The 16,735-nt window shown below is 44.4% G+C and overlaps 1 protein-coding gene across 1 annotated transcript in view; it reads right to left on the reverse strand.

The window, feature by feature from the left end:
- Positions 1-204: 204 nt before the first annotated feature.
- Pkp2 (plakophilin 2) overlaps positions 205-16,735 on the reverse strand; it is a 61,673-nt gene continuing 45,142 nt past the window's right edge. The window contains exons 7-13 of the mRNA XM_057764382.1: positions 14,740-14,857; positions 13,557-13,721; positions 12,331-12,504; positions 7,328-7,481; positions 5,392-5,581; positions 3,930-4,017; positions 205-1,421 (exon numbers count right to left, since the gene is read on the reverse strand). Coding sequence (XP_057620365.1) covers positions 1,353-1,421; positions 3,930-4,017; positions 5,392-5,581; positions 7,328-7,481; positions 12,331-12,504; positions 13,557-13,721; positions 14,740-14,857 — 958 coding nt within the window. The 3' untranslated portion in view covers positions 205-1,352. The remainder of the gene's footprint in view (positions 1,422-3,929; positions 4,018-5,391; positions 5,582-7,327; positions 7,482-12,330; positions 12,505-13,556; positions 13,722-14,739; positions 14,858-16,735) is intronic.

Consider the following 16,735-nt stretch of genomic DNA (forward strand, 5'->3'; position numbering starts at 1 on the left):
TGGTAAGGGGAGCTGCGGTGTGCTGTGCAGTAGGCCCTTGTGCCCAACGGCTTTACTTGTATAACGTGCACTGCAACAAGTTGTTGGTCTGGTTCAAGGCCTCTGGCTTTTGCTAGACCATCCATAGTGGACACCCCGCCCCCCCCCCCCCCCCGACTCCTGTTGGATACCATGCTGTTGTAGTCATGGAGACCCTGTGGCTATAGCTCTGCAGGACCAGTCCCTTCATGAACTCCAGTAGTTACAGATGGGGGAGACATTGGGGTGGGCCTGGGTGATAGCTGAGTTGATCAGCCCCGGCCTCCGCTGGGAACCCCCACTCAGGCAAGGTGCAGGGTCAGCTTCCCTGCAGGCAGCAGTCAAGGAACTCTCCTGTGAGAGCAGGGCAAACTCTCTCAGGGCCAGGGCCAGCTCAGCATGGCCATTGGACATCAGCATGGCTTTGGGTGGCAATCCAGGACACAGGCATCCTCATGGCCTTTGGTGGTAATAGAGACCACAGACATCAACACAGATCCCTGGCTACCGTGGAGCCACCTCGGAAGCAACAGAGGTCCAGACATCACTTGGCTCCAGGTGGCAGTGCAGGCCACTCTCACCAGCCTGTTCCTCACCACAACAGCGTCTCCAGTTCCACCTCTCTCCACAGCACATGAGTCACTCCGTTTCTCTTCTCTCCCATTTCTCCACCACATGCTTGCTCATCGCAGTGGTGCCCGGTGGGTGAGCCTGTACAGCCACAGAGTTTGCTATGACACTTCTCAACTCCCTTATCTTAGCGCCAATGCAGCTCTGGAATCTACATTTCTTACATTCATTTAAATTGAAAGATAAAGATAAAGCAGAGCTACCCAAAAGGATGGAAAACAATCACAAATTAAACCACTTGTCACCAAAGCTTTATTCTTGTCATCTCTGTCCTGTTCAGTATGACTGAACACACGCCTGTGGTTCAATAATGGAGTAACATGCAGACGAGGGACAAGAACAAAGCCCAGACAAAGGACAGAAATGTCAATCACACTTTAAAAGTCTAGCCACACAAGGTCTTTCCTCAGGTGCTCCTTGGCTGTTGCCCATATGTATTCACATGTACTGTGAGCGTGGACGATGGTGTCCGTGAACTCTACAGGGCACAGCAGACCTTGTAGAAGTCTTAAGGATGCCTAACCAAATTATATCGTGATTATTCATTTTCTAGACTTAGGGGATGGAAATACAAAAGAATATAAACAAAGCATGCTTTCTGAGGTTTCTTGGGTCAGTTGGTAGAAAAATAGGTGTTTTCTTTGGGGGGGGGTTTATAGTGGGGAACCCTGAAGCTGAAATTTCCAAGTTTATTTCCACCTTTGTCAGTCTTTAAGGGAGTGGTAGGCTTTGGTGGTCCGGCTGTTGACAAAGTCTGTCTTCTTAAACTGAGCCTTTGGAAGAAGCAGACAGAAATGTAAAAGGCTACTACATCCTCGCATAAGAAAATGTCTCATCCATTCATCAGCGGAAGAACATTTAGGTTGGCCCCATTTCCCGACAGCTGTGACGTAAGCAGCAATGAACATGGCTGAGCATGTCTGGGCAGCAGGGTGTCAACTCCTTGGTGTATGTCAGGGAGTGGTATAGCTGGTCCTAAGGTAGATTTGTTTAGCTTCAGGATGCTCCACACTGGTTTCAGAGTGGCTGCAGCAGCCTGCACTCCCAGCCGTGAAGGAGGCGCTGCTTTCCCCACAGCCTTACCCACCCTGTCATTTGTACTCTCCGTCTTAGCCCTTCCCATTACGGCAAGGGGAAATCTCAAAGCAGTTTTGATTTCCATTTTCCTAACTGCTAAGGCTGGTGGAATATGTTCTGAGACAACCTAAATGCCCTTCAACTGATGAATGGCTGATAAAAATGCAGTACAGGTACACAATGGAACTCTACTCAGCTGCAGAGAAAAACAGTCATAAAATCTGCAGGTAAATAGATGAAGCTAAAACATCCTACTGAGTGAGGTGCGCAGCCTCTAAAGACAAGCCCCATGTTCTCTCACTTTGTGCCCCAGCTCTTAATCTCCAGATGCAAGTAAATAACCTGGAGAACCTGCAGAATCAGGAATCGAACACTAGACCAAGGTAGTGCCAGGGAATACGGGGAAGGAGGGGTGGGGGGAGAGGGAAGGTGGGGTTGGGGGAGAAGGGAAGGCAAGGTGGGAGGGTGAGGGGAAGTGGGGCTGGGAGGGTGAGGGGAAGGAAGGTGGAGTGGGGGTGAGGGGAAGGTGGGATGGGAGGAAGGGAAAGGTGGGGTGGGGGTGAGGAGCAGGTGGGATGGGGGAGAGGGGAAGGTGGGGCTGGGGGGAGAGGGGAAGGTGAGGCGGGAGGGGGGGAGAGGGAATGGTGGGGCTGAGGGGTGAGGGGAAGGTGGGGCAGAGAGAGTCAGGGGAAGGTGGTGCTGGGGGTGAGGGGTGAGTGGGAATGACAAGACACAGGTGACATAAGGTGGAAACAGAAAGAACTGGGGCACTTTCACTGGTAAGGGGGAGGGCGATGTGGAGAAAAAGTGGAAGAGGAAGGATAAATAACACTAAAGATGTTTGAAAAGACATAGGAATTCATTTTATGTTTCCTAAAATTATCTGTAATATCTATGTGTATTCATAGATACATAGTTTAAAGAAGTTATGCCACGTGGAGTACCTAACAAACTCCTGGTACCATGCATGAGAAACATCCTCTTGATTTGTTGGTCAGAGGAGTCCAAAAGACTCACAAAGCAATATAAGTTGTTACTGTTTCCTGTGTTGCTCACAGAACGTAAAGGTAAATCCCTATTGCTGAAGACGCCATGCACTTTGGGACTCAGGACTTGGAGGAATGGAGCTGGAGCTGACTGGATCCTCCTTCCTAAGGAGGTGCTCACAGAGGGGAAGGTGCTGTGGAAGTGGCCAAGAGAGGAGCAGTCAGTAGCTCTAACCAGCTGTAAGGTTCGTGGGCCACAACGATGGGCCTGTCAAGACAGCCACATGCTGCCAGAGTGGCACTTTATTTTGGAGATGATCAATAATTGTCTAATTGGACTTAAGGGTTCGCCCATAGGACTGATGTCATATCTGGTTTTGTAGGCTGAGGAGAGGTCATTTCCCCGAGAGAACAGCATACTACTCCAGATCCTAATATCGTTTCTAACTGTATTGCAAAGACTCTCCCTGAGAGCCACAGGTGAGTGTAGAGTCCCCTCCTCATCCAAGTTTTATTCTGCAACATACAGAGACTGTTACAGAGATCTACAGTGGGACTGTGCAGTACCTAACCACAACTGATATATCCGCAATGCAACCCTGTGTCTAAGGCTCAGGGAAAACCATGGAAGGGACAGAAAGATTTTAAGATCCAGAGGCCCACAACATGGCTGATAGATCATATTCCCTAGATATGGTGGGGAAAATGGATCCATGGACTTTCAATAATGTGGTTGAACAAGACCAGCAAAATGGCACCACCAGCTGACGCATCAGTGTGGACAGGGGTGACCCCACATCACCCCTGTCCACATCTTCTGATGAAGAGCTACAGGCTAAAGGCCGCTGTGAGAGGGAGAATCAATCGCTCCCAGTGATAAACTCCTACATAGGTTGTCCAATTGCATGAGGTCAACCTTGGATATAAGCAAAGCTAAGTGGACTCAGTAGGTTACATGTACATGTGTACACATATGTATTTATGTATGTACTCATGCATATGTGTATATACATGTAACAATGGTACTTAAAGAAGAGAACCTGAATTTGGGAGGGACAATGCAGTGCCCATGTATGAAATTTTCAAAAAACAAATCAGAACAACAATGACAACCATAATAGCCAACCTATTTAAATACAAAGAAGAAAGTGCAGCTATCCGGTGATTTCTGCTGAGGGTCAGGTGGAGTGTCACGTTTTATCTGGGCAGTGTTCTTACCTTCTTGTAGGCATTATGGAGTTCTGCATGTGTCCACAGAGAGTACAGAAGGACAGAAGCAGCTTTGCTGGCCTTGTTGGGGGCATAGCTGGAAAGAGAGAAATGTGCGTGGGTCAGTGAGAACATGGACTTTGGCCATTCCCTTCTCATTCCTCAAGTCACCATTGGTGCGGCTTCAGCAGTTGCCACTTGTCACACACAGAGGATGAGCTTCGAAAGCCAGAGTTCACTTAAGAGGCTTTTTTATAAATCATAAGGGTAACGCTAGTAAATAAGTAATTTACAGAGAAAAGCCCACGATATTTATACATGTTTTAAATCCTTCAGTTTACTTATAGCGCCTTTCATTTGTATTTTTATGGTACATATCTACAGATTCCAATGCAGAAAAACAAGCAAAGACGTGCGCGTGCCTCCGAGACAAAAGGACCCTCCCAATGGGGGGCAAACCAAATTTTCCAAGTTAATAACATACACTCTTGTTAAAATAGTTTAAAATCATTGTGTCTTTAGAACAGGGTCGAAGAGAACTTACTGTCCCAACCCAGTTCCCCACTGTATTTGACACCGCACCGGCTTCTGATGCTGCAGTTCTAGATGTGTCCTCAACTTCCCATCTCTGGCTAGATGCCAGTTTTCTTTCAGATTTCATTACCGTCTATTACCTACTAACATACAGCTGTATTTTCTTTCATAAACAAAGAATATGAGTTTATTTCCCTTGGCACAAAGGTCTATTAACATGCAATCAAGAATACAGAAAGCAGGGCTGGAGAGACGGCTCAGCAGCTAAGACCACTGACTGCTTTTCCAGAGGGCCTGGTTCGATCCCTAGAATTGCATGACAGTTCTTGACTGTCTGTAATTCCAGTTCCAGAGGACCCGACACTCATGGAAAAATACTAATGCACATTTTAAAAAAAAGAATACAGAAAGCTTTAATGCATACAAATGTTGGACTCTGCCTCAGCTTTCTCTTCCACACTGTTTGCTGGAAGGAGAGTCGCATTAGCCTCCTGTGGAGTTCTTAGTACCCCAGGGACATTCAGGGTCACTTGGAAGAAGTAAATTCATTTAAGTTGCAGGTCCCTTATATTCAAAACTCTATAAAGTTTTTTAATGACAAAGAGTTTTTATATTCATAACATTTATCTTTATGCTGTTTGGCACTTTTCTTTTTTAAGATAGAATATGGTAAAATGCCATTTTGCTATAGTCTACAATTCTTAAATCACAGCCACTGCTCTGGGAAGCTAATTAATTACATCAGTAAACACCAGAATCCACAAGTAAGAGAAACGATGGCGCCTGTCTGACTGCATTTTCTAGAAGAGAATGAGGGCCCAGATCTGGATGCTGCCTGTGGCCTTGCTGCTCATAGGATTCCGCGAAAGGTAACGGCAGCTAGGGCATTGATACAGTCGTGGTGGCGGGAAACGGGGACAGGTACTAGGGGACTTACCCTTCTCCTACGCTGATGGTCATAATTTTCTGCAGGCCTCCGGTGTTGAGGAGGTCTCGTGCATTCTGGTAACTATTCTGCACTAAATTGTTCAGTGTGTAGCAGGCAGAGGCTGTAGTTTCAACGAGAAGGTCAGTACTTGGGACTGTGTCGGGAATTATGGAAACCAAATCTGGTAGAGTTTCTTTGGCTACAAATTGAAGGAAAAACAATGCTTGGTTAGAAGGATTTTTCTTTTAGGAGGATGTGTGTGTGTGTTACACACACAGGAGTGTTTTGTATGTGTGCCTCCTGCACACGTACATGAAAGTCAAGCAGGTTGTCAGCTGTCTTCCATATTCCCTTTCCGCCTATCGCTTTGAGACAGGGTGTCTGACTGAACCAGGGCTTGGTTTTTAGAGCAATGGCTGGCCAGTGACTCCTAGGCTCGGCCTCTCCCACCCCAAGTGCTGGAGTCACAGGCCATTGGTTGACATATGTATAAAAAAATGCCGAGTCTTTATGATCAAATCTGAAAACCTAATGCTCGGCTTTGAGTGTACTGAAAACCCAGTGTCCACTCTCAGTGTACTGAAAACCCAGTGCCCACTCTCAGTGTACTGAAAACCCAGTGTCCACTCTCAGTGTACTGAAAACCCAGTGTCCACTCTCAGTGTACTGAAAACCTAAGGCCCACTCTCAGTGTGCTGAAAACCCAGTGCCTGCTCTCAGTGTGCTGAAAATTCTTCCACAGAGTAAAAATATCAAGCATTTTAAAATTTCATACTCTTCAATCCAGAAATTTTGTTTCTGGCAATACAGACATTACCTTAAAAGTTGAAAAAGATTTCCACAAAGAAATTTTGGATAGAGTTATATATGTTATAGGAATATGTTTAATTAACTAAAATACACTTTAAAAATATCAAACTTCTGGTTCAGTTAAAATGAGGGGAACTTAAGACACCAGGACAATCCATAGCAGACTCTGCAGACATCCTGACTGCAGGGTGCACACAGTAGGCCCGCTCTCTGATAGATGTCTCTAACTTCTAACACCGGAAGCAACAGCACCTTCCTCCACAGGTTGTTCTGGGTGAGCCCAGGAGTTTATGCCCATTAATTGCGGCCACATGAAAGTTATTATCAGAAGGTTAAAACCCAGACTAAAAGACCTTGGGAACATGGGTATTCCTTTCACAATTTATGTGGACAATATGGAAATAATTCTGACCAAATAACAGGAGGGCCCCAGCCACCCGCTGAGCTCGGTGCCACATTCTTTTCATCACCAACCAGGAGATCCCTTCATAGATCCAGGCTAAGGAAACACACACGGTCAAGGCTGAGGAAGAGCAGCAATGAAAGGGGTCTATCATATTTAGTTGTCTTAGGAAAGTACAGGCATCAATAAAATACATTCTACAATATACTATGGGAAGGCATCTATCTAAACCTATATCCACAATATATTCATTCTAGATAGATAGATAGATAGATAGATAGATAGATAGATAGATAGATAGATAGATAGATAGATGAAATAAATGAAAACCTATCTGGCTAGAAAATCTCACTTAAAAATACAACATATATTGAAATGAACTTATTCTTGGCAATTAAAACTCAGAATCAAGATGGGTCCTATTGCATAAATTACATGTTGAATATAGAGCAATTTACAATTTTAAAGTTGTAATTATGCAATTTAATTATGTTGATGACACACATGCAGATGAGACAGACCCCCTGAATGGAACAGCCAGTGGGTAAGAGGTGGCATGCAGATAGAGTGTGGTCAAGATTTCTCTTCTGCAAGTCATCAAAACAAATGAAGGAAAGGCTGGATGGGAGGAGGGAACTTGCCCTCCCGTGCAGCAAAGGCAGGCCTGCTCATCACCAGCCCCCTGCACCTGGAAGTTCACTGAGCACCTATGACGCACGGCCTTCGACTCACCAATTTCATTCTGCAGAGAAAGATTCCGTGACAGGTTCCTCAGCAGGGAGACGGCAGTCTTTTTCACACTGGGATCACCCACGTGCAACATCTTCCGGGTGTGCTGAAGACCATTTTCCTTCTGGACAACCATCCGAGCTACTGATGTGGGCATCTGTTGTGAGACAGATCCTGTAAACGCTGTCGCATTCGCTATCGGAGAAGAAGTCCTCTGCAGATTCCAGAGGTTGGGGACAATACAAGCTAGAACTCTGGTGAAAGATTCCAGAGGTTGAGGGACAATACAAGCTAGAACTCTGGCGAAAGATTCCAGAGGTTGGGGACAATACAAGCTAGAACTCTGGCGAAAGATTCCAGAGGTTGAGGACAATACAAGCTAGAACTCTGGCGAAAGATTCCAGAGGTTGAGGGACAATACAAGCTAGAACTCTGGTGAAAGCACTTTACATATATTTTCTTTAAATTCTTTGAGATTTTCAATATAATTGCTAAGTAATTTTTTTTTCAGCTGGGCAGTGGTGACACACACCTTTAGTCCTGGCACTCGGGAGACAGACACAGGCAGATCTCTGTGAGTTCGAGGCCAGCCTGGTCTACAGAGTGAGTTCTAGGACAACCAGCGCTGTTACACAGAGAAACGGTGTCTCGAAAAACAACAACAAAAAGGTTACTCATTATTTTTGTGCATCTGTGTTTATAAGCACATAGATCTGACTTTACTTTGTATCCACCCAAAGTTTCAATGTGTGTATGGCCACACCCTGCACATGTTGTGGAGGATGGAGAGGACATCCCGTGGCTTCCATTGTCCTCCACTTTCTTCCCTTGAGCCAGGGTTTCGGTGAGCCTGAATTCTGCTGTTTCTGCTAGGCTGGCTGGCAAGCTCTTGGGATTCACATGTCTTCATTACCCCAAGGTGGACATGTCGGCTTTTTATGTCAGTGTAGGGCAGTCAAACTGAGATTCCTGTGCTTGCAAGAAGTGTGTGTGGCCACCTAGCACCTCCCAGTCCTCTTGGGCTGAACTTTTAAAATCAAAGGTTGAATAATATGAACTTAATTACACAGCACCCTTTTTCTATCTTCTTGAACTATTCACCTAATACAAGCTCATCTTTGTGGGTTTGGTCAAATTTGGTCACATGGCTGGTAGCCACTTATATAGTAACCCAGAGTCTTTGTTTTCCTAGACTGCCAACTGAGGTGAGAAAACACAGTTCCTCTGTTACCACTTGGCTTCATTTAGTAGCTGATGCTTAGTTATCAGTCCTGTTTCTTCTGGTTCAAGCTTTGATAACTAACAAATTTCAACAAACTATTTCTAAACAACAAACCCAATTCATTACAAAAAGAGAACTGGGATTTTTAAGAAGCATTTTTATTAGTTCTTTGAGGATTTCGAAAATATAATGTGTTTGCCATATTATATTATCTTTCTCTTCTAACTCTTTCCTGATTCCCCCTCCTCCCTCCCCACCCAACTTTGAACTGTCTTCTTTTAAGAGCCCATCTTGATGTACAGCCTCTCTGCGGTACCCACCAGTGTAGTTAAAGTTGCCTCAGCTTACGACTCTTTGCTCTGTAAAACTATGATCTTTCACAAAACTGCGTCCATGCAGGAACATGGAATTTGAGGTAACCTAAGTCTGTGTTCCCAGGCCATGGCCACTCATAATGGCTCCAGAATAAACTACCTCTTATTTGCCTTTAAAACGAAAAAGAAAAAAGAAGGAAAGAAACTCAACTCCAGTTGGTGCTGCTCAGCTACTATTAGGGGTGGGCCTGCCCTGGAGAATGGCCGACTCATCAGGGATCTTCACACTAAAGAAAACTGACTTTCTGTTTCTCAGCAGCTACGAAACCCCAACAGCTCTTCAGCTAGAGGAGGGACTCTACGTGTGTCTCCCCCAGCCCCACCACTGGGGTTTTTCTGGCTTGAGCTTATGCAGGTCTTCTGTGTGCTGTCTCATTCCCTGTGAGTTCATATGTACACTGTCAGGTAGATATTAGGCATTTGAAAAGGCAACACACTGCTAGCTGGATTATGCTTTCTTACCATGTAATCTGCTTTCACTGAACTTGTTATGATGACCAGGCTTCCCCTGAACTCACTGAGATCTGTCTGCCTCCTGAGCACTGGCATGGATTACCGCAGTCTGTGTATCTGAGACTACCGCTGGGTCAGGCCTCGGAAAATCTTACTCAGGGTCTAAATGCTGACCTGGCTTTTTCTAGCCCTTTCTCGTTCTGCAGCCTTAGCTTGTGTCTGTGACTTTATATTAACGTTCCATTTGAAGTTAATATGAGGCTATCATGACAACAATTCTCGTGATTCTTATCCATTCTTCAGAATGTTTATCTTTCTTGTCTCATATAAAAATTGCCTCCTACCACCCACCACCTGTATTCTTCATTTTCTCAATTCTATTTTCTAGAATTGAGGGTTTTAATGTATAACTAAAAGGAATATGGGATCTCTAAAACTATTTTTGTGTTTATATTTAATATTCCTCAGGAAACTGTACATCACTTTACTTGAGTGTCAAAGTCTCCATGGCTAAAGGAAGTTAATTATTACTACTTTAAATACTTTGTAACAACTATTTATCTTCCATAAACTCTTCTCCTCTAAGAAGATTTCTTCTCCAGAAATATCCAGAAAAGAAGCTGTTTCTTGGGTACAATTCCAGACCTTGGATGAAGAGAAAAGATGGGCACTCCTCTCTCCCCATATACCATCTGCATGTGTATCTTATCTGACGGTTTTGAAGACTGGCTGTCAGCCTTCTATTTCCTATCCATGCAGCTATGCAAACTAACCACTTCACACCTCCTAGGCTTCAATTCTTTCCATACGCCAACTACTTAGTCAAGGAACCAGAAGAACATTGTCCTGTGTGGCCATGGAGCTCTGAATACCTTTTTTTCTTGTTCTCCATTTTCTATCACATTTATCTCCACGATTAGTCCCTTTATCCCACCCTTAATTCCTAAACTTCACATCACTAACTGTCTCCTGCTAGCATCTGAACTAACGCTGGAGTGGCTCAAGCGATCACATAAACGCGTCTACACTCGACAATGCTGTCGTCTCACCCTAGTTTGACGTCACCACCCACCAACGCTCTACTGTTCGGCCCATTTAGCTTTTTGCCTTTTTTGATTTTTTTAGATTTTGTTATATTGCTAGAATAAATAGTACATTTTCAGATTAGCATTTCTGCGATCTCATTCGTCCAGCCTCCCCCATGACCTCAAATGGTGCTGATAAACTTGATAATTTTGGGCCAGGTGGTGGCAGTACACAGCTGGGCACAATGCCTGGGAGACAGATGTAGGTGAATTTCTGTGAGTTCAAGGCCAGCCTGGTCTACACAGTGAGTAAGAGAAGAGAGAGAGAGAGAGAGAGAGAGAGAGAGAGAGAGAGAGAGAGATTTGTAAGTAAGGGTTGTGGAGGAATATAGCTCTGTCTTTTCTTTCAGAGGACCCAGGTTCAATTCCCAGCACCCACATGGTGGTTCACAACTGTCTCTAACTCCAGTTCCAGGGGACCTGATACACTTGACACACTCACACAGACATATACGCAGGAAAGGCATTGCAAGAAAAAATCAATGTACATGAAAACAAAACAAAACAAAAAAATCTTGCTGATTTTAAATACTAACGGCAGATCTGGAATAAAGTTTCTTCCCAACTCCCATCAGATTTAAGCAGCTAGTGCTCATCTGCTGCCTTCAGAATGACATTCCGACACCTTAGTGTGGCTCATGCTGTCCGCCTCACATGGCTTCCCTCCTTTACCACTAGTCCCCAGCTAGCTAGTAAAAATGACTATTGGTTTCTCTTGTTGGAAACAACGGAGTTCCTCCTTTCTCTTTGTTCACAAGCATGCTTCTGACAAATCAAATAAACAATGGTTGGTACTCTTAGCCACATTGTAATGGTGAGGTGGTTTCTATGTGAAGACACTTATACTGCACACAGATACATTTTCTCAAATGTTTCTGTTCCCTCCAAGAGTGTTCAGCTATGTAGCTAAATACACACACACACACACACACACACACACACACACACACACACATAGATATAAAGGCCGGCTGTGTAATGAATCATTCTGGAGCGATTACTTCATCATCTAGGTAAATATAAACTTAGTTCTAACAATGATGTAAAATAGAATATAGAAACATAGCAGACACACATATACGGCACAGGTAATAGCCTTCTGCCATATGCTTTGACTCTGATGATAAAAGTAAGTCTCTGGAAAGAGAATGAGCTCTACCCTGCGGATGGGCTCCCAAGACACAGGTGTGCAGATGTCCTTTCAAATCCCGTGCTGGTGTGGGCACCACTGGTTTACCGACAAAGAACACACCACTTCTTCTGGTGTGAACAGACTTTCTGTGAGGGAGCACATCCTTTGCAGGTAGTGCAAGAGGCAAATGACCCCTGCCAGGGCAAACCTGTACCCTGGGCACTCTACCCAGACCATGCCAAATGGGCCAGTGAGACACCTTCGCTGAGTTCTTAATAGCAGTATTTGTGAGGACAACGGGCTGTTAAATGTAAGCCTGCTGTCATTTCCAGCTGTCCTCACTACCATACGGCTCACAGGGACAGAATCCAGAGGTGGAGCGAGGCAGTCAAGACTAACCATGGAAGAAGACAGACCCACCCCAGACATCTGAGTTCCATATGAGAAATCCCTTCCTTTCCCTCTGTGTTTTTTCAACTCAATTGAGGCAGAATTCTGAGGACTGTAATGGCAGAAGGACTAAACAAAATAAAAGCCAAGGCGTTGTTTTTGTAATTGCAGTCTGACGCGGCTTTCCAGAAACTGAGGTTGATAGTAGTAGAAAGCTGAAACCTTGGTGGTTTCTGAGAACTGTCTTGGCTGGAATGAGGAAATCTTGCTCCTACCTGATTGCTTCACCTCTGCACCTAAGGTAGATATGTCTACATTTTAAAAAGTAGAAAAGCTGTCACAAGACTTACCGGGCCACCTCCTGCTGTGAGATTCTGGAGCGCTCCTAATGAGGCCTCTTGGGTATAATTTCGGGCACTCTTGGCAATTAAGGACAAATACATCCTTATCACAATGGAATGCCACAGCCACTCCATGCCCCGGGGGCTGCTCTTCTCCTCGGGCATAGGCACGTCTTGGTATTGCTAAGCACACAAGAATAAATGCACTTCAAGTCTGACCTACACCAACAGACTGGAAATACTGTCTATAAAGACTAGCAAATCAGGAAACAGGATATATGATTTTCAGTTACTTAACTTTTAGCTCACAGTAATTATGTCTTTCTAAGGAACTCTCACACTCTCCAACTTTACACTTCACATTACGGGAATTAAACACAGGTGCTTCTGAAACTGTCTCCAGCTGCATGTAACCTAGATTCTAAATGCTCACCACTGGTGTGGGAATTCATTTCCATCAATAGCTTTTTTGGTCCCAGCCTTAGGGTGTGGCTTTTGTGCTGATATGATCTCTTATTAGGGAGATGAGAGGTCTCTCTCCCTCTCTTGGGAGGTCAGAGCATAAGCAAGCTGGTACAGTTGTTCACATCTCCCTGGGGCAGAGCAGTGGGACACTGTGGCTGGACCCACTGCGTTTCCACTTTGTCCTATATTCTGTGAGTCTGTATTTCCCTTTGAGTCCTTTTGAGTCGTAATAAAGACAATCTGTACCTCTCGCATCACCCTATCACTTTGAAGATCAGGGAACAGGTCTGGTTCCCTCAAAGGCTTATGGAATTGTTTGGAATAGTATCGAGGACCTAAATCTACCAGTCATTTTCCAGATTCAAGAATATACTAACACTAAGAATGCATTCTTTCACTTTTATGTCAGCTCTGAAGGAGATGTTATCTTTTCTAGAAAATTTGCTTTTAATGTGTTTATAGTTTATTTTTAGGATACACAATGAAAACACCAACGCTTCTGGCAATGCTTAAACAAGGACTGTATCACGGCCCACAAAGGACACAGGACAGCAAGGTTGAATCACTAACGGCACAAATCTGGAGTCAGATTAGTGGGGACTGAATTTTATCCCCTTTAGCCAGTCACCGAATTGATAGAGGAAAACAAAGAAGTTTCCTTATTGATAGAGCCTCAAGGGAGGACTGCCTGGGACCAGGAGTGAGCGTCTCCCCACCCCCGTTCTCCCTTCATCCCCGGCTGCCTCTCAAAGGATCCCTGACATACATACCTCTCTTACTTTCCTACTTCGAGTGCCAAAGCAGCCGGTACTCTTGTTACTGTTGGTCTGGATATTCCGGTTCTGCACGCAGATACTCTGGGAATACTTCTCTGGGAGCTCTGTCTCCAGCTGGTAGGAGAGGTTATGAAGAATGCACACACAGTTCTCTGTGGCCTGCGGGAAGAACATGACTCCTGCTCACAGTCATAGTGACACCCCTCTCGGATGCCTTGTCTACTACAAGGTTATTTAGGCTTCAGCTCTCAAAAGCCTTACTGCATGCAGTTTAGTATGCTTGGACAATCAGGTACGCAGGAGTACCTAGGACAGCTGGGACGGCTAATGCGAGACCGTGAACGAATGGTCACAAGTACTCTTAAAATACAGAATCCAAGTTTCTTAAAATAACGGGTAGCCTCCCCCAATCCAACCCTTTTTAACATAACGGGAGGCTGAACCCAGGGCTCTTATACAGTGGTCAAATGCTCTACCATGAGCTATAGTTCTAGCCCCTTAGAGTATGTCTAAAACTCATGTCCAGAACAAATTCAAACTTCCCGTACATAAATTAGTAGCCGCACTAATACAGAGGATAGTCATGACGCTGCTTACAGTGACCTATCAGGAGGACACTATAACAGCTAGTGTAGGGACACGCAAATGGAAGCAGCACATGTGGCGCTGGAGAAGTGGCAGATGGTGTACCGCGTGTGCACAGAGGGTGGGCGGGAGGAGGAGCGGCCTGAGGTCATCCATTTTGCCGTTGTCTTTTGGAAGATGATGAGAATTCACTCACTCATCTCTTCTCCAGTCACGCACTCAGTGACGATACTATACATGTCCGGTCAGTGCTTCCCCCTAACCTACAATCTCCAGCCCCGGATATGCTGATTATCAGAAAGAAGACAGCAAGATTGGGTGATGGAAGAAATGAATTTAAGGGTTTATTGCTGAACATGTAGTGTTTGATGAATATCCACACTGAGATGTTAAAACGTGTGTTAGAAATTTGGGTCTGGAAAAACTCTGAGCCTAAGGCTAGATAGAAATTTAAGTATCTAAGCATGTAATGAAAGCCTTGGGCTCAGAAGGCAAATCAAAACTACATCAAACGATGATTTTTACCAGTTTGAAGCATCTTAGTAAGTCCTAGTGGGTAGTCTGGCGTGAGGATGTTTAACTCTGGAGTTACCTTATCGTCCGGCTGGTAGTCTGCAATGGTTCCTCTGACATAATGGACCAGCGAGTCAATGAGCCCATCACATCTTCTCATCGTCTTCCTCCCATCAGGGCCAGCTGAGCTCATGTTTCTTTCAAGAACAACAAGAAACTGTTAAGATGCATTTTCTCTATCCTGAAGGCCTGTGTGAGACATGTACTATGAATCCCCAAAGTCTGTGTGAGATGCGTGCTATGCATCCCAAAGGCCCGTACAAGGCCTGTGCTAGGAACTGAGTTTCAAAGCTTCATTTAAGGCTTCTTCCAGGTGTTTGGAACCTGGCAAACAAGCAGAAATGTGAGAGCTTGCTTCATCTCATGTTATCAAGGCCCAAGCATGACTTATTAAATCTTGTCCATATTTCTGAGAGGCAGATTTGAGGCAAATGTTTGTAATTAAAGGAATACAGCACACTGGACACAGCAATAAGTTGTGTGTCCAAGTCCAGTTGGCTCCATGACTTCACTCTAAATAACCCAAAGTTGTCTGGGCTTCGCATTTCTTATCTGCAAAAGTGTGTTGGACTCTGTTGCTGGAGTCTTGAAGGTTTTTATACAAACTGTTAGTGATAAATATTAAGCCTGATGCTCTAAACATGCCAGTCCTCTCCTCCAGAAGGCAGAGAGCTGTAGAGAACACAGGGTCTGAGACGCCTGACCTATGAACATCTTTCTGCTTAATCTTTTCTAATTTTGCTAAAGCCGTGAGCACAAGCAGAAGCTGCTTCCTTATATAGAAATGCAGCTCATCAAACATGGTAAAGCAAAATATTTGGTGATCACACTGCAGACTCAGGTCATATTTATATTCTGGCATTATTGCTTCTATATTTCTTTGCATTGAGTTTTTCTTTTAATCATTAGCCACTCAAAAAATTTTCCCCTGAAAAATGTTAACACATCTGTAAACAAGAAAACAGGCTGTAGAGATGGCTAGGAGGAGCCAGGTTCAGAAAGGGGCTGTAAAGATGGCACCAGGTTCACCTCCAGAGGCCCTGGTACATTCTGGGTTTTGTAGGCTCCTGCATGCACATGGTACACATGAACTCAGTCAGGCATATACATACAATAAAAAGAATATTTAAAAAGTTAGATTTTGGAATTTGAGAACTGTCCCTATTCCTTTTGCCAACTTTAATTGAGAAGAAATATTGTAAACTAGGTCGTGTCTGTTTATGGCCAAGTAAAATATCAAAAATATATTCAGGAGTTTTTCTTTATAATGTTTCAGGCAGTGTCACTCACTGTTAGACTAATAGTTCAAGAATTCCTGGGGTCTTATTTTCTCTACTTAAAAATATAACTGCATTAAGTGACTTCAGAATCCTTCTCTGTCCCCACATACTGCTTTCAAAGGAGCCAATGTGCCCAGCATTACATCAAGAACTAAAGGACACGGGAGCGGACAAATTACAGTTCCATGGGGTCCCGGCGATAGGCTGGCCTCTGTGCAACCAATGCTTGGCTGCTTTACTTCTGCAATTCGGCTTCCCAGTGGAGAGAAGACAGCACTAACAATTTAATGGCTGCGGAAGTGACGCAATGAAAAATGTGTCATTAACAAAATTCCTTCAGTGACTGTGATTCTTCAAACATTTCACTGCCTTGACTTTTGCTGTTACTTTTTCAATTACAAGACAAGACAACAAGGGCCGGTGAGACAGCTTAGAAGTAAAGGAGCTTGCTCCAAGCCTGGGAGCTGAGTTTATAACTGGTGTACACAGGGCAGAGAGAACTGAGTGGCCAAGGTGTCCTCTGACCATCACATGCACATCCCTCCCAGTAATGAAGACATTTTAAAAAGATAACTAATGGGTTTGTTAACTGGAAACAAAAATCACGTTGACTACAGCATTTTCTTAAATGGTCATTTACACTGGCACCATCTGTCTCTGTCTGCTCTGGCCATCGCCAGTCCTGCAGTCTGCTAAGAAGCATGCTGATCATTTTAACCCTTCATATCCACTCCT

Source organism: Chionomys nivalis, chromosome 3 (genome assembly GCF_950005125.1).
Source record: "Chionomys nivalis chromosome 3, mChiNiv1.1, whole genome shotgun sequence".
Classification (NCBI taxonomy): Eukaryota; Metazoa; Chordata; class Mammalia; order Rodentia; family Cricetidae; genus Chionomys; species Chionomys nivalis.